This window comes from Scylla paramamosain, chromosome 33 (genome assembly GCF_035594125.1).
Source record: "Scylla paramamosain isolate STU-SP2022 chromosome 33, ASM3559412v1, whole genome shotgun sequence".
Classification (NCBI taxonomy): domain Eukaryota; kingdom Metazoa; phylum Arthropoda; class Malacostraca; order Decapoda; family Portunidae; genus Scylla; species Scylla paramamosain.
The window spans coordinates 10,977,949-11,004,867 of NC_087183.1; the positions used below are offsets into that span (position 1 = coordinate 10,977,949).

Below are 26,919 nucleotides of genomic sequence, written 5' to 3' on the forward strand. Positions count from 1 at the left end.
AAGGGGCTACTGTCAGTTGCCTCAGACACCTGAGTTTCAGTGAGGAAAAGAAGATGAGGTTTAGAAGAAGAGAGGTGGTGTTCTACAGATTGAAAATTAGATCTTAGACCGTGAATGTTGCAGAAGTTAATGAAGAAAAAGTTGAGGGGGGGTGTCAAGACACTTAGGGTCATTGACAGAAAGGCAGTCCAGCCTGGGGACATTCATGGTCCCCTCCCCAGATGGGGACTCCGAGGCTGGTGTAGAAGTCGCCATGATGATTTTAAAATTTTTGAGCAAAGGGTGTGTGTGTGTTATTAGTTGCTTGTAGTTTTGTGTGGAGGAAGAGAGTTGTCTTTAGAAGGCAGACTGTGACTGCCATCTTAATGATAGCAAAATCTACTGACTTCATGCTTGTATAAAAAAATATTACTGAGGTAAAAATATGGTATGACTAGCATGCTGAAATGCAGCAAACAAAATGCTATCACTGAATAAAAAATACAGTACTTCTGCACTATCAATCCAGTGTACACACATTTTGTATAAGTATATATACAGTACCATCCTCATTTTAGAGAAGTTCAGAAGACCATCTTCTGTAAAGTTTGGTGTGCCTTCCTCAATGAAAGAGAGGTCAGTGAGGTACATGCCCAGGTACGGGATGCAGGGCGGATCACATCGGTGCAGGGCGTCACGAAGGCTGCGGAACCTCCCATCAGAGGACACCAGCACCTGTAGCTTCTCCAGGGTCTGTCGAGTCTGTGAACACAAATATACAAACATACACACACCTATCATAGTATTTTCAAAACCATGGCTATCAGCAAGTGCAAACTAAATTCAAGTGCCAATAACAAGCAGTTCAAGGAATTTAATATCAACAGATTTTGAGGCACTAAACCAAAACCAATTCTCTTCGAAGTCTTTCAATTAATCACATGTACAGTAAAATTGCTCTCATCCGGCATTCGAGTATCCGGTAGCTTCAAGTATCCGGCACATTTTTCCCCGAGCCTTAAAATCAATAAAAAATCAATGTGTACTCATAAAATCGATTAAAATTCCCGCGCGAGGCATACTTTGTCCCCTTGCCACCAGAGCGCACTGCTTCACGCCACCCGCGACCCACTGCACTGTGTTTACTCAGTGACTCAGTCCCGCGTGTGCAATGTTTATCGCCTGACGCCTTCATCATGCCTAAAGTTGTAGAAAAGAGGAAGCGTGTTGTGCTTACACTTAAGCAGCTGATCAGATCAGCTGCTGATTAAGATCAGCTGATCTTTGTTATGGTAAGATGCGTGAGTGTAGGGTGGTGATTGTGGACATAATTTCACTTCTATTCAAGTATCCGGCAATATTCAAGTATCCGGCATGTCGGCGGTCCCGTTGATGCCAGATAACAGGAATTTTACTGTACCTACTTACAGTCTCTTGTTTTATGATCACTTTCAACATTCTCACACTATTAGTTCAGTCACTCATCCCTGACATCACTATAGACACACACAGTGAAGTACACACTACCTATGACATATTCATACAATCACCACAGGCAGACTGACACACACTCACTTACCGTTTTGGACACCTTTTCCCACGTCTTCTTAAGGCGGAACACTGATGAGTTCTGGAAGGCAGCACACACTTGCAGCACACCATTGTAGTTGTGGAGGCACCGGCAAATATCTGCTACAGCCACCCACTTCTCTATGACGGCAACACGTGTGGCCAGTGTGCCACCACGGATGACTTCAGATGCCACCAAGCGGGACATCTGGTGGTCACAGTAGGTAACAACAATATTATCTTTTCATGTACTCTACTTAAAAATACTTTCTTTAGCTACATACTGCAAAACTAGCTAACAAATTACATTTGATCAAAAAAATAATTTCACTACTACACAAGTATTGAGAAAAACATATTTCTTAAAAGTCAACTGTCTAGTTCTCTCTATAATGAAAATTTTGTCCCCAAAGAAGGTGAGTCACACTGTTGCCTGACTTCATTAAAGCGGCGTGTGATGAGCAGGATGTACGGGGCCCTCTGCTGCTTGTCCTCCTTCATCCAGGCTGTCTTGAGAAACTCTCTGGTGTAGGGAAGCCAGGAAAAGTGTCAGATAATAAACATAAAGGAAAATATGTGACAAAAAAGTAAAGCATGCATAAAACAAGCTGCCTGTCAATGTACTCTTAAGAGTTAGCCCTTGTACTTTAAGACTATGAATACTTTTCTCTTTACCAACACTAGTCATACTTGATAGACAATTTTAAGTGTTGTAGAGAAATCACATTAAAACTAAATTACACCCTGTATGGCATGGAACCCAGTAAGACCAGAATTTCTAGCAAGTACATGATAAAGTATGAAGCAATATACTACATAGAATTGGTCACAACTTACTCGCTCCTGATGGCCACAAAGATCTGGTGGTCAATGTAGGTCATTTGCTCAGCTACCTCCAGTGCTGACAGGGTCTCAATGCTCTCCTTGCTTGGGGCCTGGTGCAAGACATGGCAGAATATCTTAGAAATATAACAGGTGTATATGCATTGGCCAGAAAACCAACTCACTAAATTTCAATAGGATAAATGTGACTTTGAAAATACAAGAACACAAAATTACATTGTTGTGTAAGAAAATAAAATGTTCATATCTTTTGTACTTGCTGAAATAATCAAAACTCTTCGAACATGTCAATGCTGTAAAAACATTCTTAAACATGTAACTGAGCAAATTGACTTGTAGTTATGAGTCTGTAGCAAAGATTTACATTCAAGAAAGAGAGATGGTGAAAATACTAACAAGCAAGGTGGCATATTAAAGGAATGAATAAGCTTGCCAAGCATGTAAAAAGTAAAAATCAATAGAAAACTAAGAATTATGGATGAGGATGACAAATGGTACTTTACTATTGCAGGAGCTGTACTGCTGAATGGAATCTTGTAGCTTCTATAATGTTCTGATCACATAGTTGGTACGTGTATAATTCAATTTTAAGATGATGACATAAATTAGTTACATTAACAAATAATATGCAAAAGAGAATTTATATAAATAAATCAAAGAAGTGGCTACACCAGTAAGAAGCAAGGGATTGTTGACTCACAGAAGGAGGTGCCAGGAGGTTAGCCAGCTCCTCTTGTGGGTTGGGTGGCTCCTCTTTGGTCAGGAGTCTCAAGAGCTGAGAGGCGGCTTTGTGCTCGGCTGGCAGCAGCGTGGGGCAGCAAACTAGGTCCTCCAGAAAGGCGATGGTCATGTTCCTCAGGCGATGGTCATTGTCAAAATCCTGGAATGGGAAATATTTCAAGCCAAAAGGTGACTTTTCTCATAATGAAATTTAAAATACCGTTGGCAACCTTTTTCTAATGCCAGCATGCTTTTTACATACATACATACATACATACATACATACATTTATTACTGCACTGGCATATCACAAACCCTACTTTCTTTCACTGGTTTCCACCCTGCCTGCCTGCATCACTCACTTGCGAGTGTTTGGAGACCCAGTGGCGAAGGACGTTGAGGACCCGCATTGTGGCTGCTGTGGAGATGATGGACTCCTGCCGTGGCCTCTCCCGGAAGGACGACCTACGCCCCTCCCCGCCCACTGAGAAGCGGCCCAGAGGAGGTGTCTTCTGGATGTCCCTTGGATTGCTGGAACCTGCAGTGGCTACGGCGAAGGCAGCAGCAGCGGATGCACTGCTACTTCTGTTTACGCAGGAGACAATAAATCTCTCTCTCTCTCTCTCTCTCTCAGAACAGTTTCACACAAAACCTTCACTTGAGTTGATGTAAGCATTCACCTTCACTGGCAACGCTTGGGCGAATTCGTTCAAAAAGCAAATGATACATAATCAGAGTTATAGAGGTGTAGTACCTATGTGACCTTGAGAACCAGAGAAGCGTCTACTGACCTGCGCTGGGACTGCCTGGAGGAGGTGATGACGACGCCTACCCGTGGCACCGAGTGGGAGGGGGAGTCAGGCACCTGGGCACAAATTATTAGAAATATTTGCTTCATTTTATTGATTCCTAAACTGGTCATACAGGTAATCAACTACAGAACCCAAATTCCTACAAATTACAAAAAAAAAAAAAAAAAAAAAAAACATCAATACAGAACCAAAATTCCTATGAACTATGTAAATAAAGGGCTTACATTAATACGAGTGCAGTTTAAAACAGACAGTTAAAAAAAAAATAGTGACGATTTACTCAAACAATCCAACTACTGAAAAAAGTATTAAGCCATTAAAATGAAAGAAATGCAAATTAACCTTACTAGTAAACACTTAGTAAGGCGGAAAAGGTATCTTGGAAAACGGCATGATAAAGTGACGCAGAACACACGAGCAAGATGGTACCTGGAAAGAGGAGCGTGGCGTGGCGGTGTGCACGCTAGAGCGAGGTGATGCCAGGCCGCCCAGCGTGAGGGCCGCGTCACTCTCACCGCTCATCCTCTTACCCTTGCTGCGCGGACCCACTCCAAGGAAGCCCGAGGAGGCGGTGAGGGCGCTACTGTAGGACCGGTTTGAGGAGGGACGTCGCGGGCCAAGGCTGACTGGTTCCTGCTCGTCTTCTGCCTCTGATCCAGATGTCACTGCCTCCATCTTGTATCCGCCCTGGGCATAACACCCACACCATGAAACAGTGAAGGAACACACACACACACACACACACACACACACACACACACACACAAATATCAGCCATCACAAAGGTGCTTTATAAAACATACTGAAACATTTTATCATATAAATACCTATAACATGAAACAATGAACACAAATTCTCTCTCTCTCTCTCTCTCTCTCTCACACACACACACACACACACACACTAAACCTGTATAAATTTCACCTCTCACAAACAAGCTTTACCCAACATACGCAGAAACATTATAGTACCAAATAAGTAAAATCTGGATAAGAGGCAAATGAACATGCTAACACCTCATCTCCACTCACTTGGCTCCTCATACTGCAGTCATACTCCAGAACATCAATGTAACCCTCACCACGTTCTTGACATACATACACAGAGGAGGAGGAAATAAAGGTCACACTATCACCCCGATCCCCAACAAGCCACACTTCCAAAACACGCGGAAGGGAAACACTTGGAAAGGTCACATGGTCAACTTTAAAGGAGAACATGACAGACAAGAAGTGGGAGGAAGTGAGAGTTGTGTAGGACCTGTGGCCGCTCTTCCAGGGAAGACATTCTGCGCGGGATGGAGCGTCGGGGCACGGAGCAGGGGCGCGGCGGGGAGGTGATGGCGTCCAGGATGCGGGAGGATCTGCGGCTTCTGCTTGGTCGCTCTCCCTCCCCCGGCAGCCGCCACTCAGAGAATCCCATAAGACCTGAGCCGCCCACCAGGGTGCTCGTGGAGGCATCGGTGGGGCTGTCCGGTTGACTCAGGCTCGTTTCTGTAACAAAATATCTCATGTGCTCTTCACCAGATCCTTTGAAAAATAAGCCAGTCATTAAAAGTGAATCCTTTCAATCTCAAAATTTGATGAACATGCTACACTACCACTGGTGATGCTACCACGATATTTATATCTCACACTTATCAGTCAGACTTAATTTGAATAAATAAAGTAAGATAAATAAAGGCAGTATAATCTCCTCCTGTCAATTGTAATCAGCTATCAGCAGACCTTCTCCGATAAGTGTGTCGGCTGAGGAGGTGGAGCCCACGTTGCGGCGACCCTTGGGAATGGTGAGGAACTTAGCGTCATCCTCCGTCCTGATGGTCACCTGTACGGGCCACGACACCAGTGTGAGCACGGACACCATGTACTTCAGGACACACACACACACACACACACGCGCGATTTCTTTTGATATTAAGACAACATCACAAGGCAAATACTAAATACTACGAAAGAACGTCTCATAGTTCTAATATATATATATATATATATATATATATATATATATATATATATATATATATATATATATATATATATATATATATATATATATATATATATATATATATATATATATATATATATATATATATATATATATATATATATATATATATATATATATATATATATATATATATATATATATATATATATATATATATATATATATTAATCAGATGATGCATAGGCACGTATAGCTGGGTGGGACATGTAATTAAGACGACAATAAATTCAACGCAAATACTATATCTAGGTAAAAAATGTTGCGTGCAAAAGAGCTGGCAGCGCTGCAGAGCCGATTTCACACCAAAGTGACAATATCGCTGAGACACGACGCCACAAGAGGCCACTACACACACTCGAGGACTCAGGCGAGGACGCACCCTCCCCCTGGCGACGAGAACCTCAGCACAAGAAGCCACGCACAGGACGACATAGAGGCAACGCTTTGGTCTCCCTACGCACGCACCTTCTTGGGACTGAAGGGGGAGTTGGGTGCACTCACGGGCAGGTTGTTGTCTGTGTTCTGGCCGCCAGACTCGCTCGCCTCCTCCCGGGCACGTCGCTCCTCCAGCTCCCTCTGCTCCTCCTCGACTGCCGGACACAAAGGCAGACAGAAGAAAGATTAGGACTAGGAGACCCACTGACGCTCACACTGCACTGTCCTTTATAGTGCCAGCAGCAGCAGCAGTGATGGCGGTGGTAGTAGTAGTAGTAGTAGTAGTAGTAGTAGTAGTAGTAGTAGTAGTAGTAGTAGTAGTAGTAGTAATAGCAGTAGTAGTAGCAGTAGTAGTGGTACTAGTAACAATATCACAAATAACAATAATAATAATAATAATAATAATAATAATAATAATAATAATGACAACAACAACAACAACAACAACAACAACAACAACAACAGTAAACAATATAACAGTACTCACATCTCCTGTAGGACCAACGCCAGTGCTGGTTCCCGGACGCCTTGGCCACCTGCGCGTCGAAGGTCCAGCAGCGTTCCCTGGGCTGGTCCACCTCGAAGCCTAAAGGAAGGAGTCCCGCCGTCACCCCACGACTTCCACTTCAACAGCAACACTCAGCAACACTCGGCAACACTCAGCAACACTCAGCAACATTCAGCAATACTCAGCAACACCCTAAGTTCTGCTACATAGGTGACATCAGATCCTTGGAACACTCAACAACACACTCACTTCTGCTACCTGGGTGATATCAGATCCTCGGGCAGTGTTACAGACGTGGACTTACCGGAGAAGGCGCTGAAGTTGGACACACGTCGTGGTGAATTACGGCCGCTGTCCAGATCTGGGGGCGGCGATGAGACGTACTCTGGTGACCTGTGAAAGAAAAACCCTGAAGTAGGAGAAGAATGCTAAGACGATTTGCTTCTGTTCCTCTATAATTATTATGTACGTGTTAAAATTCAGTGCTTAGAAACAAGTTACATTATATTTGTGAACAATAAATTGAGAGAGAGAAAAGCAAAATAAATGCAGTGAAAGTTTGAGTAATTCATGATGTAATGATAACAACATATAGATCATCATTCTCACCATCACACACACACACACCTTTCCACAGAGGAATCCCTGGAGTCGGCCATTTGGTCGTGCACGTCTGGGCTGTAATAAACTTTCTTGAGGGCCTCGAGCACCGAGATACCGTCCGTGAAGACCCGGTACGTGAGCAGGAACGTGTTGAGGAAGTCGATGGAGAGGAAGCGAAGGTCAGTGAGGCGCTCCAGGAGTCTCTCGGGGGTGGCATAGCGGATGTGAGGGACCTGAGGATGGTAGTGGTGGAGGTGTTACTTTTCTATATACTGTGCCTTTCTCTCTCTCTCTCTCTCTCTATCCGTTTGTTATCGTGTGCCTTTCTTGTATATGCTGTGTTTATTTGTGCCTTCATGTTTTTTTTTTTCTGTTTGGCTCTTTCCTTTTCCTTTTCTTCCTTCTAAAGCACATGTCACAAGTTTATTAGCAATTACGGATCCTTACCAGTGCTTGCACATTTCCTTCATTACCACTTATGGCCATCAAAATTAACAGCTGTAATATTAGACTAACACCTTTGAGTGCTTAATAGCACGTGTGGAGCTCTTCTCAGCATCCTTTACGGTTAGATTATCAGGCAAACCCTCTTTCTTCAACTCTAAAAACAGCAAGGAACAATCACCTATGTTAATTTCTGAATAAGATGTAGTTTTATACGCATACACGACAAGGTTCATCAAAGAATAGATTGTTCAATACTATGGGGCTCGGAGTCTTAGGAGCAGGTGTAGCTAGTGTAAGTAGTGCTCACCTTGCAGGAGTTGAGGGTGCGTGAGAAGCGTATGTCTACGTCGTCGCGAAAGAGTTTGGGGTCGTTCTTGATGAAGTGAGGCATGGTGATGGACGAAGTGTCTGACATGGACGATCTGAACAGGTTGTTGAAGTGCACGTTATCCAGGCACTGTGGGGACCGGTGGATCATTAGTGCTACCGTTGATGGCGGTGATGGTGACTTTAATTGGGTATTGTAGCTTTATGGAATCGGTCATATAAAAAAAAATATGTATATATATTAGACTTTGCAGTAGTAAAGTTAACTTTAGTTAAAGTTTACTTTAGTTCTTACATGTTGCTTTGTGTGACTTCTTAGCGAATGGCAAAGAACATTAACAACAACAACAATTACTACTACTACACTAACAACAACTACTACTACCACTTCACCTGGCTGATATCGCTGATCCACGCCTGTTTCTCCTGCATGGTGGGGGCGACCAGGTGGAGGGTGATGGGCGTGCCACATTTCTGCTCCACCACGATCTTGAAGTCCAGGTTGGCTTGCTCCACCTGAAACTTAGCGTGGCCAGAGCTGCTGCTGGTGGCGGCCGAGCTGTCACTGACCCCGCTGCTCTGCGACGAGAACGACGACACGGACGACTCTGTGTGCGGGAAAGTTTGAGTGGTATAGGGGAGCATAACGAGGGTGACGCAAGCAAAATTCTCAGGTTCAGTAATCGGGATAGAACAAGACATAATGGATACAAGCTTGGAAAAGTTAGATTTAAAAAAGAGAGAAAAGATTTTGTTCTTAGAGTGGTAGATGAATGGAATGGACCAGTAATCAGGTTGTTAGTGCCGAATCATTAGGAAGCTTTAACAGATTAGGATAGGTGGCATGTTTGTAAAGGAACTGCTGCGTGTAGCCCTTATGACTTCTCGCAGCTTCCCTTATTTTCTTATACTCTTGGTTTGTGAAGCCATGTTAGGATGCTTTACAAGTGCACCATAGCTTTCCCAAGGACATGAAGATAGGAATGAAAGGAATAACTGATTGTTTTTAGGCACAGTAACACCACTAACGCCATCGAGAGAAATAAAGAATAAGGCTCGCGTGGCAGGGAGTTCGGCCACACCCCAGAAATAAATAGTGACTGTCTCAAAATCTATAAAACCCGGAATATCTTGTTGATTTTGGCACAGTAATACCATTAGCGCCATCAACAAGACAAAAAATGAGACTCGCGTGGCATGAAGGAGTTCGCTCTCACCTCCATCGTCGTCCGGGTTGCCGAGCTCATTGGGGTCCTCGATGAGCGTTGCGTCGTTGAGGGGAATCTTGCCCACGCTCTGTACCAGGTGGAGCTTGCCCCCGGACGTTCTGGTCGCCACTATGAGGTGGTTGCTGTTAGGGAGAGCGAGGGACAAAGGTGTACGGCGCTTAAATCAAGTTTTCGTAATGTCATGCCCGTCAGGGAGGGGCCTCTCGGTTATAAAACAGTGATATATTTCTTTTCATTCATTATGGTAAAGGTTAAATTGGTCACATGAAGATCATATTTACATTTTTTTTTTTTTGTGTGTCGGATAATGGTGGATATTATAGAGGTATATGCGTTGTTATAAAACATGAAAATCGGTAGAAAAAGAGGATTTATAAATTCAAAACAAATCATCCACGTTGTACGCACGAATCGGTGTCAGAATTACGATAGATCAAACGAGCGTCACTAAAGAATCAATGAAATTCGATCTCTTTAAGGAAAAAAAAAAAAAAAAAATATGGGAAGAGGGGGAGGGAGGGACATAAGTCATATAGTGACATAATTTAATATCAACTTCAGCGTCTCACACGAAACACGACACATTGACAAGTAGATGGAAGGGCAAAAATAGACATGCCACGATGCAGCTCTTCCACCGCAGAATAGAGCAAAAAGGGAAACTACAAAAGGGAAATAAGGGAAGAAAACGAAGACAACACACGAAAATGTAATAATGGAGAGTATAATGTGTACCAAAAAAAAATAAGATCTATGAAAATTACACGAATAATAACCACGAATAAGATTGAAAACCGGGCATGCAATGAGAGAGAGAGAGAGAGAGAGAGAGAGAGAGAGAGAGAGAGAGAGAGAGAGAGAGAGAGAGAGAGAGAGAGAGAGAGAGAGAGAGAGAGAGAGAGAGAGAGAGAGAGAGAGAGAGAGAGAGAGAGAGAGAGAGAATCTAGACAGACAAACAGGAGATGGACAGACAAGACAGACAGATAGAGACACAGACAGAGACGGACAGACAGAGAGAAAGAGACAGAGAGAAATCTGAGTCTTACCTAAAGAGGAAGCACTGCCGGACCGCCTCTTTCTCGCTCTTGAACTGGCTAAGACGACTTTTGGCCGAACGAGGTCTGTCCCCCAGAACTTGTATCAGCGACCCTGTCGAGTCCAGAGATCTTGACCTGCTGCTTTCTTCTCCTATGCCTCCTCCTCCTCCTCCACCTGCTCCTCCTCCTCCTCTTCCTCCTTCTCTTCCTCCTCAAACATTTTGCCCCTTCTCCTCCTTTTTTCTCGTTACCTCCTGCTCCTCATCATCAACGCAACGTTATGTTCTCCGAAATTGTCGCCATAAGCAAGCAAATCGATCAGTAGTCGATAAATTGAAACAACTGAGGTATATATATATATATATATATATATATATATATATATATATATATATATATATATATATATATATATATATATATATATATATATATATATATATATATAAACACACACACACACACACACACGCTTCAATTTTTCTCTGTAACAAAACATAACTCTGGTCATTTCATTCGTTAGCTGAAAAACAACTCAGATGAGTTATCTATTCTCAGAGCACCAGAAAAAAAATAGAATAAAAAATGGGACTATTTGATTAGACAAAATAGCAACACTAAATATATCATGACAAAAATATTATATCTTAAAACTCACACACGCCTCCTTCCACGGTCATGGTGAACCTGTCTTATTTCTGAGTGATCACTGGAAACTGTTGCATTTTTAAATATGAAGACAAGTAATTCATATTTTGACTCAAGATTCTGTTTTGGAGAACATAACATTGCCTTGTGATGTTTTTTTTTTCTGTTCTTTGTCATGCAAAAGAAATTTAAACATAATAACTCCACATTATTGCCAAATCTGCCTAGTGCCATTGAACAAAGTCCTTGTCATTATTTAAAGCATGCCTCAAACTAGCACTTTGTTGCGTAATTAAGATTTTAAATAATTTCAATGCAAAGTAAACATGTTGCGATGGTTTAGTTTGAAGCACAGGTTGGCGTTGTGTCTTGAAGTGTGTGACGAGTGATTAGCAGGTGTCCAGTGTCCAGCAAGTCCCGAGTAGCACAAGACCAAGCCTTGTCGTTGTCACCGGGAAGTGAGTTAAGAGGCAGCAGTGGCAGCACACAGCAAGCGGAGGTTCATTAAGGAGCTCAAAACACACTGTACACGACACTGTGAGGCGGTGACCAGGAGGCACTGACATCACGAGGCAGAGATGGCAGCAGTGGCCGGAGTTGTGAGTGAAAACTAAGGAAGGAAGCGATGCATTGCTCTAGGAACATAACAATGCGTGATAGAGAGGCGCATGATCAAAAAGAGCCAAAGATAATACAAATAAAGTATTGTTGCAAGGAAGAAATAGTAGGCAGAAGCATGCAGCAATTCAGGTAACTGGAAAATGCACAGTAAATGTCCGGATGATCCACCAAGATGCTTTCAGAAGAGCTTAAATACTATCGAACGAAGCACTATCGGAAAAAGAAACGCAAAATTGCTATAACGGCTGCGTCTTGCCTAGAGAAAAACATGGCATGTACTGAAAAGCTGAATGGAAGAAAATGCAAGCCACTAAACAATACAATATATACCGATGGAAAAAATAAATAAATAAAACGCTGTCTTCACCTGGTACACCGAGTATTTACAGCATAGTACAACCACCATCACCACCACCACCACCACCAGGCGCTGCGTGGGAGCGAGCGGCACAAGCACCACCACCACAACACGACCAGTCGCCGCGGCGCGGATCACAGCTAAGTATGTATATATGTATGAATGTATGTATGTATGTACACCCCAGCATGGCACAGCCCGTGGAAAGTTGTCATGCACAGATGCACAGCACAGATACAACCAGTCACAGACACATGGTAAGCGGGGAACATGTATGCTGCCACTTATTTGTTTAATTACAAACGTCAGACATAATTTTGATGTAGTTTGAGTTCTTTGATTACCATTGAAAATATTGATTTAGTGGGAATCAGGAGTTTGGTTTTGTAAGGAAAACATGCAGAAATATCCAAATATTTATTTTTCAAAGAATATATTTAAGTTTGTATAGAAAATACAGATCTCTAGATTTTGTGACATCCTTCTGCCCGTTAGAAGAGGAGGTGCAGAGGGAACAAGCTTCGCCTTCTAGAAATTTCGGAATGATCGACAAGATGTCACGGTTGTCCGTCCAAAGCCCCGGCGTGGCGCAGCAGTCCCTGACTCGCCCGCTCCCTCATCAACACGACGCGCCTCTCGGGAGCTGCCTGGCGGGAGGGACCCCTGCCACTTTCCCGGGTAGATCTAAAAGGCGAGGCTCAACACGGTCCGCGCGTCCCGCCGCACCGCGCCGCCGGGTTCACCACTGCGAGTAATCTTTGATGCATACAATGAGTATACAACTCTCCTGCGACACGAGGACCTCGGCGGCCAGGATGGCACCTTGTGGCACGCAGGGGTGGCAGCATTGTGCGGGATGATGAACGCGACATGCCAATGCCAGACTGGCGGAGCCCGGTGGGCGGTGGCGGGTGCGGGGACCCTGGCAGCCGAGAGTCTCAGTGGGGAATCTTAATAGTAACAGTTAACCTCCAGTTGCCGTCAAGTTCAGCGAGGAAATATAAAACGAAGTGGAGACCAGGAGGTGTGATCTGATGCTACTTTTCCTCCCGAAGGAGACCAACCATAGCACTGGATCTACTACAATACACGCTTTTCTTGAAACTGTTAGCCTGGAATTGAAAACAGAAGAAAACATGGACGTGCATGCTTCAGCCTAAATCTCGACAGATCGCTAAGTAGCGAAGACGCGCGAGTCTCTGCCAAGCGATGTCCTGCTGGTCTCCAGGAAGCAGTGTTGCCTCTTATTCAAGACTTACTGAAGGGCTCCCTGGGCTGAGCTAGAGCCGGGCAGCGTGATGCGCCTCCCGCTGGTCAGGTCACTAATCAGCTGTTGCCTCACTGGGCCAGCAAACAAACTCCCTCCAAGACAAATACGAATAATGATATCCACTTCCGGGTACAGCCACACATTGTAGCATTTTGAATTGGTTTACCCTGCCTTTTTTTTATTATTTATCTTTTTATATTTTATTTATTTATTTATTTTTTTTTTTTATTCTTAACCGCTTCACGCTTGACGTTCGTAACAATTACTTTCTAAGTAGTGTTCGCTTTAGTAATGGACAACTGTAGTACCTTGTGGAGGAGTATGGCCTTGGGTGATCCTGAGCCGCGACTGAGCATCGACGCAACACTAACCCAGACAAGGATGATCTGTATATCGAGGCAGACTGATTGGACTCAAAGTGACATTTACTGTATCTTTGATTTAGAGATCATAAAGAAATACCAACAGTATGGAGGAAAAGTCAGTGAAATGTGACTCTTCCCTACTTAAAGGAGTTATCACGTCATAACCTCCATTATAAGAATTCTTCCCTGGCGACACTACACCACTTAAAACAAAATGACACAGTGACAGTCGCATATACACTCCTGGCTCCCACTTGCACAAATAATTTCAAGGCAGTTGTGAGTGAGGTGTTAATCTCATGAGGTGATTGTTGGCAAGACGAAAGTGTCGTCAGCACTTAGGAAAGACAGAGTTACAGGTGGTAAGGTCAACCAAGCATCACAGGCCGAAGCGGCACTCATACATGGCTTAACACATGGCTTAGCACTGGTAGCAGGCAGACAAAGCTCACTCAGAGGTCAAACACAAGTATACGTATATATATAGCATGTGTGAAAAAAAATAAATAAAAAAGGAAATCATACTGACACCGACAAGATCACCGACAAAAAGCTGTACCAGCAAAGGATGTTCGAACTTGAACTCTACCACTACTCTAGTTGTGGCGGTGGACTCGGCCGAATTAAGTAGAAGCGTCGCCGCACAAAAAGTTTTAAAACCCGGACTAGAGCAACGAGTGACACGTTTCCTAAGGACAGTGCAGCAGCTACCTCCGTGGCGCACACAGGCTAACATCACTGATCCTCGCAGAGCTAATAGTGCACCTCTAATCGCCTGGACCCTTAAGCTACATACTTTTATATATATACTTTTTAAAGAATGACTGAATGCTACGAGACTGGCGTGCGAGGAGAAGTGTTTCTCGCAGCCAGCCTCGACCGCGTCAGCTGGAACGCGTTCGTAACACACTGATTAAAAATTGTGATTGTGATATCCAAACACTGATAACAGTCATATTGTAAACGGCTTAAGAGGTAATGTAAGTGGATTTAAGTCTCAAATGATTAGCCCACACAGACAGATGTAAAGTATCCTACGATGCAAGGCCGTCAGGAGCTCCTTGTGCGTGGTGGGTTGTTATCGTAGGAGCAAAGTGAGTTAAATTATGTACTACTGCTGAGTGTGTTGTTTGACAGTCAACCCGCATGAGTGATCTATGACTTGTATGCTGCTCTTGAGATGCTGGCTTAGTGTAGCGGAGGGCGTCACAAAACAGGGTCACTAGTGTTAAGCTCAGGCCGCGAAAGGGAGTCTTGAGCCGCCCAGCGCGTCGCCGCCTAGCCTCAGCCGCCGCCCGCCACAGCAGCGACCAGCGAACCACTAACAATAAAGTAATTTGATTCCATAAAGCGACAATGGAACGATGAGCCCAATGGGAAGATGGCGATGTGGTGACAGTGGTGGTGAAGCTGCTGGTGATGATGATTATAACGTTAATGATGATTATGATAATGATGATGATGGTGATAATTATAATAATAATAATAATAATAATAATAATAATAATAATAATAATAATAATGATAATAATAATAATAATAATAATAATAACAATAATAAATTATAATACTGATAACAAAAAAACGAGCCTGGGTGTTGGCCTGCCTGTCGACGACTCCAGATTGAATCTGTCAAGTGCAGTCCCCGGCAACACTCAGAATCGCGGGGTCAGTACCTGCCCCACGGCGCCCCGCCCAGCCATAACCGGCCGGAGCCACGACCCGCCGCCACCCATATTCACGAGTCGCATAAAAAAACGCAGGTTTGTAGAGTCTGCGGCTCCACTACGAACGGTATTAAGAAGAGCACCTTGTTACGCGTCCAGTCGCGGACGTTCTTCCGCAGGAGAATGTAATTCTCGGCGGAAGTCACCGGCGGAAGGATGGACAGACGGTAAGTGCTGCTACACGAGGTCGCCGGGGGGACCTGCAGGCTTTATAAAGTTGAGAGAAGCACAACATTGGCCCAAGAGCCAAACTGTCCGGTTTCAGGAGGTTACAGTTGGGCGAGGGTCTTCCCCGGAATCGAGGGAGGATCGCTCCTCCACGGGAGTGAGGCCAGCTGCCTTGACATCCTCGTCCGCCTCCTCTGGGGAGGAGTTGGGCGTGGCAGATGGTGTGAATACTGATGGCACCGCTTGGACGCCGCTGCCTGAGGCCGCCAGCTCTTCACACTCATCAAACGACTCGTCTGAGATACGCACGCTCTTTTTTCTTATTCTGGGCACGTCTGAGGCGCGGCGGCCCGAGTCCGGGTGGGGCGGGGAGAGTGGCGAGGCTCCTAGGCTCAGGGTGTGACGTACCATGGAGGCTCCAGCGGAACCAGCCACGGCGGCTGGGAGGGCGCTGCCTAAAGAACTCTGCCGTAATGAGGAAAGGCGGCGCCGAGTACCAAAAGCTGCGATCTGCTGTTCTCGCGTCATGTAGGAGACGGTGGAGTGCGAACGCTGGGAGCGAGGCGTAGCTCCCGCCTCCTCTCCATCCTCGCTGGTGAACAGGTCCGTGGTCTTGCGCGGGAAATCAATGGACCTGCGAGGGAAGGACGGCACAGCCTCCTTGGGGAAGCAGGAACTGAGAGCGGCTGCAGCTGCCGGCTTCTTACCCTGACGCACAAACATCTGGTTGACGTCCAGCAGGATGTCGCAGCCCTCCACGATCATGCGCTCGATGGCCAGGTTCTTCCGGATGTTCTCTGTCTCGCTCACCTGCAACACAATGCCGCACGTCACACCCGGCGCCTCTCAGGCTACTCGGAGCGCCTCGCGAACTCTCGAAAGCGGCGTGCAGGGAGTCCCGGGACACTATCAGTCAACTACTCTGTATTGCCAATCCCTGTTACTCATTAGCTGCATTACCAAGGAACGGTGACTTACCTCGTCGTGCATCTGCCGCGAGAGGTCCTCCAGCTGCATCCTGGCGCTGTCGAGGCTCTTCCTTTCGACGTGGTTGTGCGGTGTGTGCGCCAACAGCTCGTGCAGCGTGATGATGTAACGTGGGATCTGAAACAAATATATATATACGGAGTTGTGACGCTGTCATGGAGCACCTGTGTGGCTACATGTAGTACTAGTGTACCGTGTCTCGAAACTTATGCGAGTAGGTAACATACTGCACATGAGTTTAAGAGCATACTGTAACAGGGGACTTGGAGGTGGTCCTCAACCCACCTGGTGCATCGGGTAGGTGAGGAACGTCTCCAGCGTGCGGCCCTGCAGGTTGGGTTTGTTCTCCAGGCGGTTGAGGAAGGCGCTGAAGTGTGGGTTCTGCTTGCACTCGGCGAGCACCTGCAGGCTGTAGTGATGGTTCCTCACGTATTCCTGGTAGATGCTCAGCATTGGCAGCAGCATGTCGAACAAGTCTCCTGCTCGACAGTACAGTAGATGAGAGGTTAGTGCCTCGGCGCACCGGGGCAGGGCTGGCTGGGGAGGGGGAGGGGTGGGGAGGGGCGCCTGCCGCGTAATAATGCAGGTAGCCAAATGGATTAACCGAACGAAGCAAATAGACAACAGCTTTATAATGAAGTAGCTTCAGATGGGAAGCTTAGGTGTCACTGCTGCAGGACGCGGCAGGTCAGGGTGAGAAAAGTTGTGCCCACGTGTCCCTGCCCTGGTGATGCCCGGCCGCGGGTGTCCTGACCCTGTGCGGCGGCGGACCGGCTGCCACCCAGATTCGTCTTTACATCACCTGAGTGGGATGGACGCTTGACGCTGCAACACAAGCGCCGCGCCTCGCCAGTAATGGCTACACTGGGGCACGTGACCTACTCTCCCAGGTGGAGGAGCAATTATACTGCAACTCAAAGATAACCTTGACCCTCTGGCAACTCAAGACGGTGGTGTTGTGGCGCCTGTCAATTTGGTGTTGCTCCTTTTGGTCCCTGCACCAAAAGCTTATCAGGATCGAAAATAAAAAGTTTGCTAAGCGACACATTACAGCTACAAGGCGGAAACAAATCATAGGGGCAGGTGAGGTGTGCCGGTGGAAGTCACAAAGTTGAAGTAAGTATGAACTGATCAGCCGGGAGACAAGGGAATGAAGCCAAAGTAAAAATAAGCAGGACCACAGACAACTGTCGCCACAACTGACTGGAAGCCTACAAGGATTGAACCAGGCGTGATCTGTGGAGCTTCACCACACCAGTCTGTTGTCACGTTTGCACTAAAGCACTGCTAGGTTAAAAAAAAATAGATATGGGCGGTAATACATACATACATACACTCACCATAAAAATAATTATTAACGCTATGTCACTTCCTAGAAAAGTAGCTGTCATGACATTCATCAAAGCTTAACGTAACTAAAGTACCTTCATATTTTCATCAGCATTAAGAAAATACCTAAGTAAAAGTAAGTATTCACAAAAACTATAGCAACAAGACTAAAGAAAACCTCAAAAAAGTATATATTAATTGTCAATCAATGAAGAATTCAATATATATATATATATATATATATATATATATATATATATATATATATATATATATATATATATATATATATATATATATATATATATATATATATATATATATATATATATATATATATATATATATATATATATATATATATATATATATATATATATATATATATATATCTGATGAAGTTCTAATATAGAAAAGATATGAATTCACATGAGGAATAGCAATAATGGGAAAAGAGAGAGAGAGAGAGAGAGAGAGAGAGAGAGAGAGAGAGAGAGAGAGAGAGAGAGAGAGAGAGGTGAGTGTAAAGAGGCAACAACACACTGAGGGAGGAGAAGGAAGAGGGTCACATGATCACCAGGATGCGTGACATGCGAACCTGAGGATGGGATGACGGACAAGCAGCACAAGGCTTGCAGATGAAGTGTGTGTGTGTGTGTGTGTGTGTGTGTGTGTGTGTGTGTGTGTGTGTGTGTGTGTGTGTGTGTGTTTGTGTGTGTGTGTGTGTGTGTGTGTGTGTGTGGAGGTGAGCGAAGGTTTGAAGGAGGGAGGAACAAATGTGTGCGTGTTTCTGCATGTGTGTGCGTGTGTGTGTGTGTGTGTGTGTGTGTGTGTGTGTGTGTGTGTGTGTGTGTGTGTGTGTGTGTGTGTGTGTGTGTGTGAAGGACAGCTTAGATATTCTACCAGTAATAAGAAACTGTCAGTACAAAAATATCCAGCCTACTTAAGGGGAAAAAAGTAGCATCGGGGAAACTCTACACAGGTCTGTTACTGTCTAGAGGAGAATGTTGGTCACACTGTCAAAAATCGTAATGACGGCAATGTAGTGATCAAAACCATTAATATTACGAGTTTCTCACCTTTTGCGAGATAATGTTGCACAAGGACACTCGCAGCCATATTTGCTTTTCCTGCTCTTGTACAAAAATAGCAAGGAAATACATATAAAGGAAAAAAATATGTGGAAAATTTGCAAAAATAAACCCAGATGGATGGTGGAATAAAAAATTTGGTGCAAAAATCTTTGTTCAAACTACCGTGTTGGATTGAACATTAAGAATTTGAGATTATAAGAAAAAGTTAAAAAAGGTGTATGAGAAATATGAAAAAAATATATGAGCTGATATTACGTGAAGAAAAATTTTTCTTGGTGCTGTCAACAAACTTACCCATATAGGTTTGTAGCAACACACCCTAAGAGCTGCTATGTTACAATGTACCGATGATAATGTACTCTCTCTCTCTCTCTCTCTCTCTCTCTCTCTCTCTCTCTCTCTCTCTCTCTCTCTCTCTCTCTCTCTCTCTCTCTCTCTCTCTCTACTCTGACACCCAAATCATCGTTACAAGACCTTTAGTAAGATTCCCGCCGTGATCCTATAATGCCGCTAGGAGTGTGTGTGTGTGTGTGTGTGTGTGTGTGTGTGTGTGTGTGTGTGTGTGTGTGTGTGTGTGTGTGTGTGTGTGTGTGTGTGTGTGTGTGTGTGTGTGTGTGTGTGTGTGTGTGTGTGTGTGTGTGTGTGTGTGTGTGTGTGTGTGTGTGTGTGTGTGTGTGTGCAGACAGGACAAGCAAGCGAAGGATGAGGTGTTTGGGTGGTGTGGATGAGAGGCGAGGTTCCCGAAGGTCGGGTGGATAGTTGGATGTGGGTGTTAACAGATGTCTGGCAGGTGGGTGTGGGTAGGTGTGGGCGGGTGTGGGCGTGGGTGGGTGTGACTGACTCACCCAGATGCGTGTTCCCCAGCAGCTGGATGGTGCTACACGTCCTCTTCTGCCGCGGGGAGGAGCCCGCCGAACTTGTCTCTCGACCCCCGTCTGGAAGGCGGCACGAGGCCAGACGTCCTTCACAAGGGGATCACCACACGGGGCCACAACACCACTACCACCACTACCAGCACCACAACACACTGTGGGGACACTACGCCGCCGCCGCTACCGCCACCGCCGCCGCCACCGCCTTCTGCTGCTACAGATTTACCGACCCGCGTCCCGCCACGGCCCACCAGCAGTAGTGCTCCAGTCACTCCACACACACTATGTCTACACCCACACACATCTTCTAGAGATCAGCGTGCTCACCAGGTGTGCTGCAGACATCACCTGGGTCATCTGCAGCACGTGTCACCTTTATACTGGTCGCCTTCGTGCCTCGTGTTGCCGGCCACCACTGCCCGAGGGTTGTGGCTGCAAAACGTGCTTCCTCGCACCAGCCCAAGTTTCACCCCCGCTTCTCTCTTTCACTCCTTCATTCCCCTTCTCAACGCAGCGCCCCAGTGACTCCCAAACAAAGGAAAACAACCACAGGAAGAGAACAGGTGTCCTCAACAACAACCACATGCCTTGCTAATGTTCACCACACCATCGTCCCTTGCCTCCCACGTCCCAAAACTCCTCAAACTCCTGTCCACTTTTGTTTCATTAACTTTTAACATGGTAACTTTCCTTTTTCTTGGCAAGCGGTGTGAGTATATGAAGAGTGTCTCTAGTGCTTCAGAGTGTTTTAGCTCGCTCCAGAGACGCCGCGGGCCAGGGAAGAGTGGCGTGTGACGGGCAGCCTCTCCCGCAGCCACGTCACCGCTTCACCTCAAGCTTCCCTAACACACTTCTAATCTTATTCACGCTAATCTTTCTTTTATTCACATCCTGGTCATGATTCTGCTTTGTTTTATTTTCTAGTTTCTTTTGTTATTGGTATTCACGTCTAATCCGTGAATCCTAGTTACTTTTTTTTTCTTTGCCATCGTTCAATTGGTTAACATATTCCTTCGCCGTGTGCACGAGTGTTTGGCTTGCGTACCGTTTGCGACAAAATATACAGAAGGAAAGAACAAAACACTCGTCTCGTATGTCAGTGAAGAAAATGCACAAAAGAATGGCAATTACTTTATCTTTCATTCAATTGTTTTTACTGATTTTTTTTTATTTTGTTTGTTTACTTATTGATTGACTGATTGATTTTATCTCTTTTATTTTATTCCTACTTGTTTATTTATTTATTTATTTATTTATTTATTTATTTTTATTTACTTATTTTTAAGTACTCAGGTCTCTCACTGCCACATGAAACCTTCCCGTCACGCCGCCACAACGCACAGGAGGAGAGCCGCGCTGCTCATCACCAATGGACCTCACCAACATTACTGCAGGCCGACTTCTTTAATTAATTATGAGTCTAATTATTACTATCCCACCTTATTACATTTCTATCTTATTATTTTATTTTATTTATTTATTTATTATTATTATTATTATTATTATTTTTTTGGTGGATTTCTTTCTCTCATTCGTGGCTTTTATTAACATTACTGCATGGCTGCATTTTACTTGGGTTATTTCTTTCGACCAATGTTGATTTATTATTACAGTCGCATCCTATTACTTTTATTACGTTTCTACACTGTTTCATTATATTTGACTCATTTCTTTCCTTGGTTTATGACTCTTACTAGCATTACCACATCGTTTGGTTATATTTATTCATTCATTATTATTTTTTTTCCAGTATTTCCAGTGGAGGGTCACCCAGCTTTCCCTCTTTGGTCGCTTGAACACGGAAGTACATACAGCTGGGTCATTATTATCATATGTAAAAAAGAAAGAAAGTGTGTCCTCAGGATATAAATATAGCATCGTGAGTTTCTCTTGTCTTCAGCTTCGCAATGTCAGCGCGTTAGAGTTCGATCCTCCAAGTCTCTTATGAACTCCCCGTGACCTGGATCTTGGTGCCTCAGCGCGGGGGGTTCTCTTGTGTTCCGTCTCGATTATGTGTTGACGAAACGTGATGGATTACCCAATGAAAGTCTTACTCCATTGCGATCATTACTATCATTATTATTATCATCTCTTCCTCATCTCACACTTTTTTAGTCTTGATCGAAGAGAGCGTCTTTTTTTTTAACTTCTTTTCTTTTCGTTACCGTATATTTTTATGCCTTTAGTTTATTCGTGGTCAAATAAAACAGTGAGCAGTGCTACGTAACTCAGGAAGCTACGAAGAGTGTGTGAAGCTTTGGAACGTGTTGAGGACGCTTAAACCATCCTTCATACTCCCTCCTCCTCTCCCTCTCCCTCTTCCTCTCCCTCTTTCTGTCTCTCTCTCAGCTTCCCCCATCTCTCAATCCAGCGTTACTCAGCGTCTTAAAGTAGCAGGGTCATTGTGAAGGAGCCAGGAGAAGCAGTACCAGCAACAGGCGATATGGAGTACCAAATACCAACAGAAACACAAACAGGCGGGAGTCTCACGAGGTCTCTCACCAGCGCTACCGGCAATCAGCGAGCTACTTACTAAGACAGCGTGGATTTCGTGTGAATTTTTTGAACGCGTCTTCCCCCACCCCACCTCACCCTTCCTAGTCCTTGTGTGCTCTTTAGGAAAAGCCCACGGTGACGTATTGGTTGTTGGTGGCGATGTAAGGACGAACGTAGGTGCGAGAACACGGCAGCTCCGTCACTAGAGAGAGAGAGAGAGAGAGAGAGAGAGAGAGAGAGAGAGAGAGAGAGAGAGAGAGAGAGAGAGAGAGAGAGAGAGAGAGAGAGAGAGAGAGAGAGAGAGAGAGAGAGAGAGAGAGAGAGAGAGAGAGAGACAGAGACAGAAACAAACAGACAGACAGACAGAGAAAACAATCAAAACAAACAGACGGACAGACAGAGAAAACAACCAAAACAAACAATCCAGACAGCCAAAACAGAACGCCAGAGTTACGTACTGTACACAAAAAAAAGAAAGAGAGAAAAAAAAAACAGACTGACAGACAGACCGACAGACAGACAGACAGACAGACAGACAACAGCAGGTCACAGCAAGGAACACAAGGGACGGGCATACCTAGGAACGAAACGTGGCGGGTTGGGGCTCTCATGTGGGGCGGCGAACACGGGGCGGGGCGGGTGGAAGCGGGCGGGGCGGGGCGGGGCGGGGCGGGAGGGAAGTGGCCATCGAGGTGTACTCCAGGGTGGTAACACGTATCTACTACCACAGCCACTCACCACCACTAACCACTACCACTTACCACTACTACCTCTACTACCACTAACTAGCCATGTGACTACGTTGACGGCGGGCGCAGGCACCAGGGGCACGAACACACGCTTTGGGAACCACGTGATGAGTAACAAGTTCGGTAAGTAAGTAGGAAGGCACTGTTTTATTATTCCGTTGTGACTCGTGATGCTTTTCGATAGTTCTTCTTATGGCGGTGATGTGTGGCGATTCCTTCTCTCTCTCTCTCTCTCTCTCTCTCTCTCTCTCTCTCTCTCTCTCTCTCTCTCTCTCTCTCTCCTCTCTCTCTCTCTCTCTCTCTCTCTCTCTCTCTTATGTAAGAAAGGCAGAGGCCAAAAACAATAGAATTTATATGTGAAAAAAGGCCCACTGAGGTGCCTGTCCGCAAAGAAGAGCCAAAAAGATTTAACTAATGTGTGGTGGTGTCCTAAGTTGTGGTGTTTCGTTGTGGTGGTGTCCTGTGTGGTATTTCGCTGTGGTAGTGTCCGGAGTGTGGTGTCTCGCTGTGTGGTGGTGTCTGGAGTGTGGTGTCTCGCTGTGTGGTAGTGTTTCGTTGTGTGATGGTGTCTGGAATGTGGTGTCTCGCTGTGTGGTGGTGTTTCGCTGTGTCTTAGTGTTTTAAGATGTGTTTTACTGTGGTGTGTGATGGTGATGTCCCATGATGCGGTGTTTCGTCGTGTGATGCATGGACTGTATTCACAATCTACTCAGCGCCTGAGGTTAACTTCTCCAAACAGGCTCTAGAGATAATTATGAAGGTTTTCAGGAACGTTTGCATGATTATAGTGATAGTAGTAATAGTCAGTAGAAAAAGACACCCAAGGAAACATGACTAATAATTTGTGTGGCCTTTGAGAACAGTCCTGAGAAGAGCACAAAACGCTTAAGAAAATGGTCTGTGTTGACGTCCAGTAGTACTGTTTCTTTATGGGGTAGGTTTGTACTTTAGTGTGTTTGTGGCGGTGCTTTGTAGCAATGTGTGATGCTTCGTGGTGAGGTTTCCATAGTGTTTATCGTGGCTCACAGTGGTGCTCATTATGGTGTTCAAGATTAGGTTTGTGGTTAGGTTAATCTCAGTGTTCGCAATAATTGTCGTTCCCCACCGTTTGTGGAAGACTCCAATATAATTACATAAGCACTGGTATCAAAATCTTAACTGCAAAAATGAGATGCAGAAACGCGGAAAAGAATATATTCACTAAAATATATTACACGGTTTAGTGCCACTAAACGGATTCGAACATAATGAATATCCTTCCATTCCTTGACAGTTTAACAGTGCATTGCGAAACACAGACAAGTATTGCGATGAATAATGAACATGGAAATACGACGACGCTGGCTCACTCGACTAATGGCGTACTAAGTCCTGGAAAAGCATGACTGGTTTGGTTCCGGCTTCATTACGTGTCTCAGGACGAGGCTCGCTGTCAGTGGTTTCCCGTGTGCTGCCGTCCGTGGCCCCGCGCACCGCCTCGCTACAGGACCAACGCGTGATGCGGCGACCGGGGAGCGGGGATGTAGCCTTGGCTCAGGAGGGCAAGTAGGAAGCAGGCGTGGAGGGACACAGAGAAGAGCAGAAAGAAGGAGGATGAGCGAAAGATAGACTATTAAAGGAATAAAGGAAAGAAACGAAAGTAGGATAATAAGGTACATAGTTTGGGGGAGAAGAAAGAAGGAACAGAGGAGGGGAAGAGAGGAGTAGAGGGGGCAGGGCAGGAGAGGGAGGCGGTGTGAGACTAAGGTAGTCCTGCCCATGGCACATTACTCCCCGTCCCTGGCGAGCGCACGTGATACTAAGCAAATTTGGGCAGAGGGGAAGGGTGGCCAGGCCCTGCGGGCCTAAACCCAGCAGTCTGATAGGGGCGCCCCTGCCAGGGCCCGGACCCTCCCGCCTCGACGTGAACCTGCCCACTACACTCTGCTGTCCTTTAGTTAATCATTCGTGTTATTAATTGCTTGTTAATTCAGTTCTCTGATTTATTGTATTTGCTTTAGAGTGTGTTTATCTTATCGAATGCTTCACTTTACGTCAAAGAAGATTATCCTGACGACACATTTACCAAGAGGACCACCGCGGCACGTCAGGCGAGGGCAGTGACGGCCACTCGTGCTGCAGCCACTCCCCGCCGCCCCCTGACCATCACCAAGACAACAGAGTGTTGCGTGGTCAGTTTCACGGCGGCTCAACAAAACTTACCCATAGTAACTCAACAATGGCTTCTGGGCCTCGACCTACACCAGTGTGGTCTCGCCTGACCCCGTGCACGAGGCAATAACTCCACATCAAGGGAGTCACAGAATGTCGTCCAGTATTTATAAAGACCAAATATATTGGAGTCTGAACAGGTACAACACCCGCCAGCACAGGTGGGGCCTCCGATGAGACACCTCACTGGGGCAGACAGTAAACCACGGCGAAGGTCGCCTGAGAGTTCACGTGCCTCACCTCCTGGCTGGGGATGGCAGCGTGCACGGGCTCAGTGAGTGTTTGGCTTTTACTGAAATGTCAACATCTTCAGTAAAAAAAGTCGATAATGTAAATCATATACTCGTATATATTTCATGTGCAGGTTGGCGTGTAAATCAAGAGAGAAACAACAGGTCAACAGTGAATGCTCGAGGCCATGCAAGGATCTGGGCCCAGCACAGCGGGCCGCAGGGGTGCTCACGTGCAGGTGCAACAGGTGCGGGGCAGCGGGCCATCTCTCCCCGCTCAGCAACACCGACTCATGCTCGGGAGGAACTGCCCAACACCAAAATAATCATCTCTACGCTCAGAGTCTGCCGGGGAACCACCTGACGCAGAGCACACCAACGTGCGGGGCGCTCCCCCTCCCCCTACAGACTGTTTATATCCCTATAAAAAGGAGTCGCCGCCGCCACCAGCACGTCCTCAGCCCTTGCACTTCATCGCCAGTGCTCTCCAACAGCCAGTGAGGCAACACACAGAGCTACGTGCATGCTGGCGGCGGCGGCGGGCGGCCCCAGCACTGGTCACACTGATGCTTAAAACTGTTGTGTTAAAGCTGCGTGAAGCACCCCAGGCAGCCAACACCAACACCCAACAGCTCCCGTCACTCCCCAGGGCGGGAGCCACTGTCAACACCCCCGCCGTCCGGTAGCGGCAGCCCTACGAGTGGCGTGGCGACGGCCCGCTCTCTAAGGTGGGAGCCGTCACCGCAGGGGCTGAGGCACGATCCACAGCCCCGCCCGCGCTCTCCGGGGTTCTGCTGCACATTCAGGAGGATGAGCCAGAAATTTATGGCGACTTGGGTGTCGTTTGATACAAAAAACAAAGCACTAACAGCAATAGGCGACACCAGGTTCCATAAGCTTACAGTGCTAAGGAAAAATGACAGAAACAAGCATGACTTAGCTGGCAACGCGACGCAGGGATAGGGAGTGACTGAGACGCTAAGTAGTGCCGCTGGGGCTTGGCGGGGGTATTGTGCGGCTCCCTCCTCCCCCCGGCACTCACCCAGCACCAGAGTGGGCCAGCTCTCCATCCTGGCGGAGAGCCCCTTCAGGAAGATCTGGTGCAGGAAAAGCAGAGTCTCCGAGTTCAGGAAGATGCTGTTGACGTCCTCGTGGGTGCTCGGGGGCTTCTTGCTCGACGCCGCCATCTTGAACGGCCTCAGGAAGCAGGAGACGAGCAGGTTGAGTTGCTCCACGTACTCCTCCTCCGCCTCCACCATGCGGAACACCAAG

At 45.9% G+C, this 26,919-nt stretch overlaps 1 protein-coding gene across 1 annotated transcript in view; it reads right to left on the bottom strand.

The window, feature by feature from the left end:
• The window catches only part of LOC135089677 (ras-specific guanine nucleotide-releasing factor 2-like), a 40,917-nt gene that overhangs the window by 9,028 nt on the left and 4,970 nt on the right, over nt 1-26,919 (bottom strand). The window contains 22 exon segments of the mRNA XM_063985585.1: nt 544-741; nt 1,559-1,756; nt 1,987-2,071; nt 2,386-2,483; nt 3,092-3,271; nt 3,474-3,696; nt 3,903-3,976; nt 4,353-4,598; nt 5,184-5,416; nt 5,651-5,750; nt 6,402-6,526; nt 6,859-6,957; nt 7,184-7,272; nt 7,507-7,715; nt 8,237-8,386; nt 8,650-8,864; nt 9,474-9,607; nt 10,532-10,634; nt 16,387-16,489; nt 16,658-16,783; nt 16,952-17,145; nt 26,690-26,919. Of these exon segments, the coding sequence (XP_063841655.1) occupies nt 544-741; nt 1,559-1,756; nt 1,987-2,071; nt 2,386-2,483; nt 3,092-3,271; nt 3,474-3,696; nt 3,903-3,976; nt 4,353-4,598; nt 5,184-5,416; nt 5,651-5,750; nt 6,402-6,526; nt 6,859-6,957; nt 7,184-7,272; nt 7,507-7,715; nt 8,237-8,386; nt 8,650-8,864; nt 9,474-9,607; nt 10,532-10,634; nt 16,387-16,489; nt 16,658-16,783; nt 16,952-17,145; nt 26,690-26,919 (3,412 nt within the window).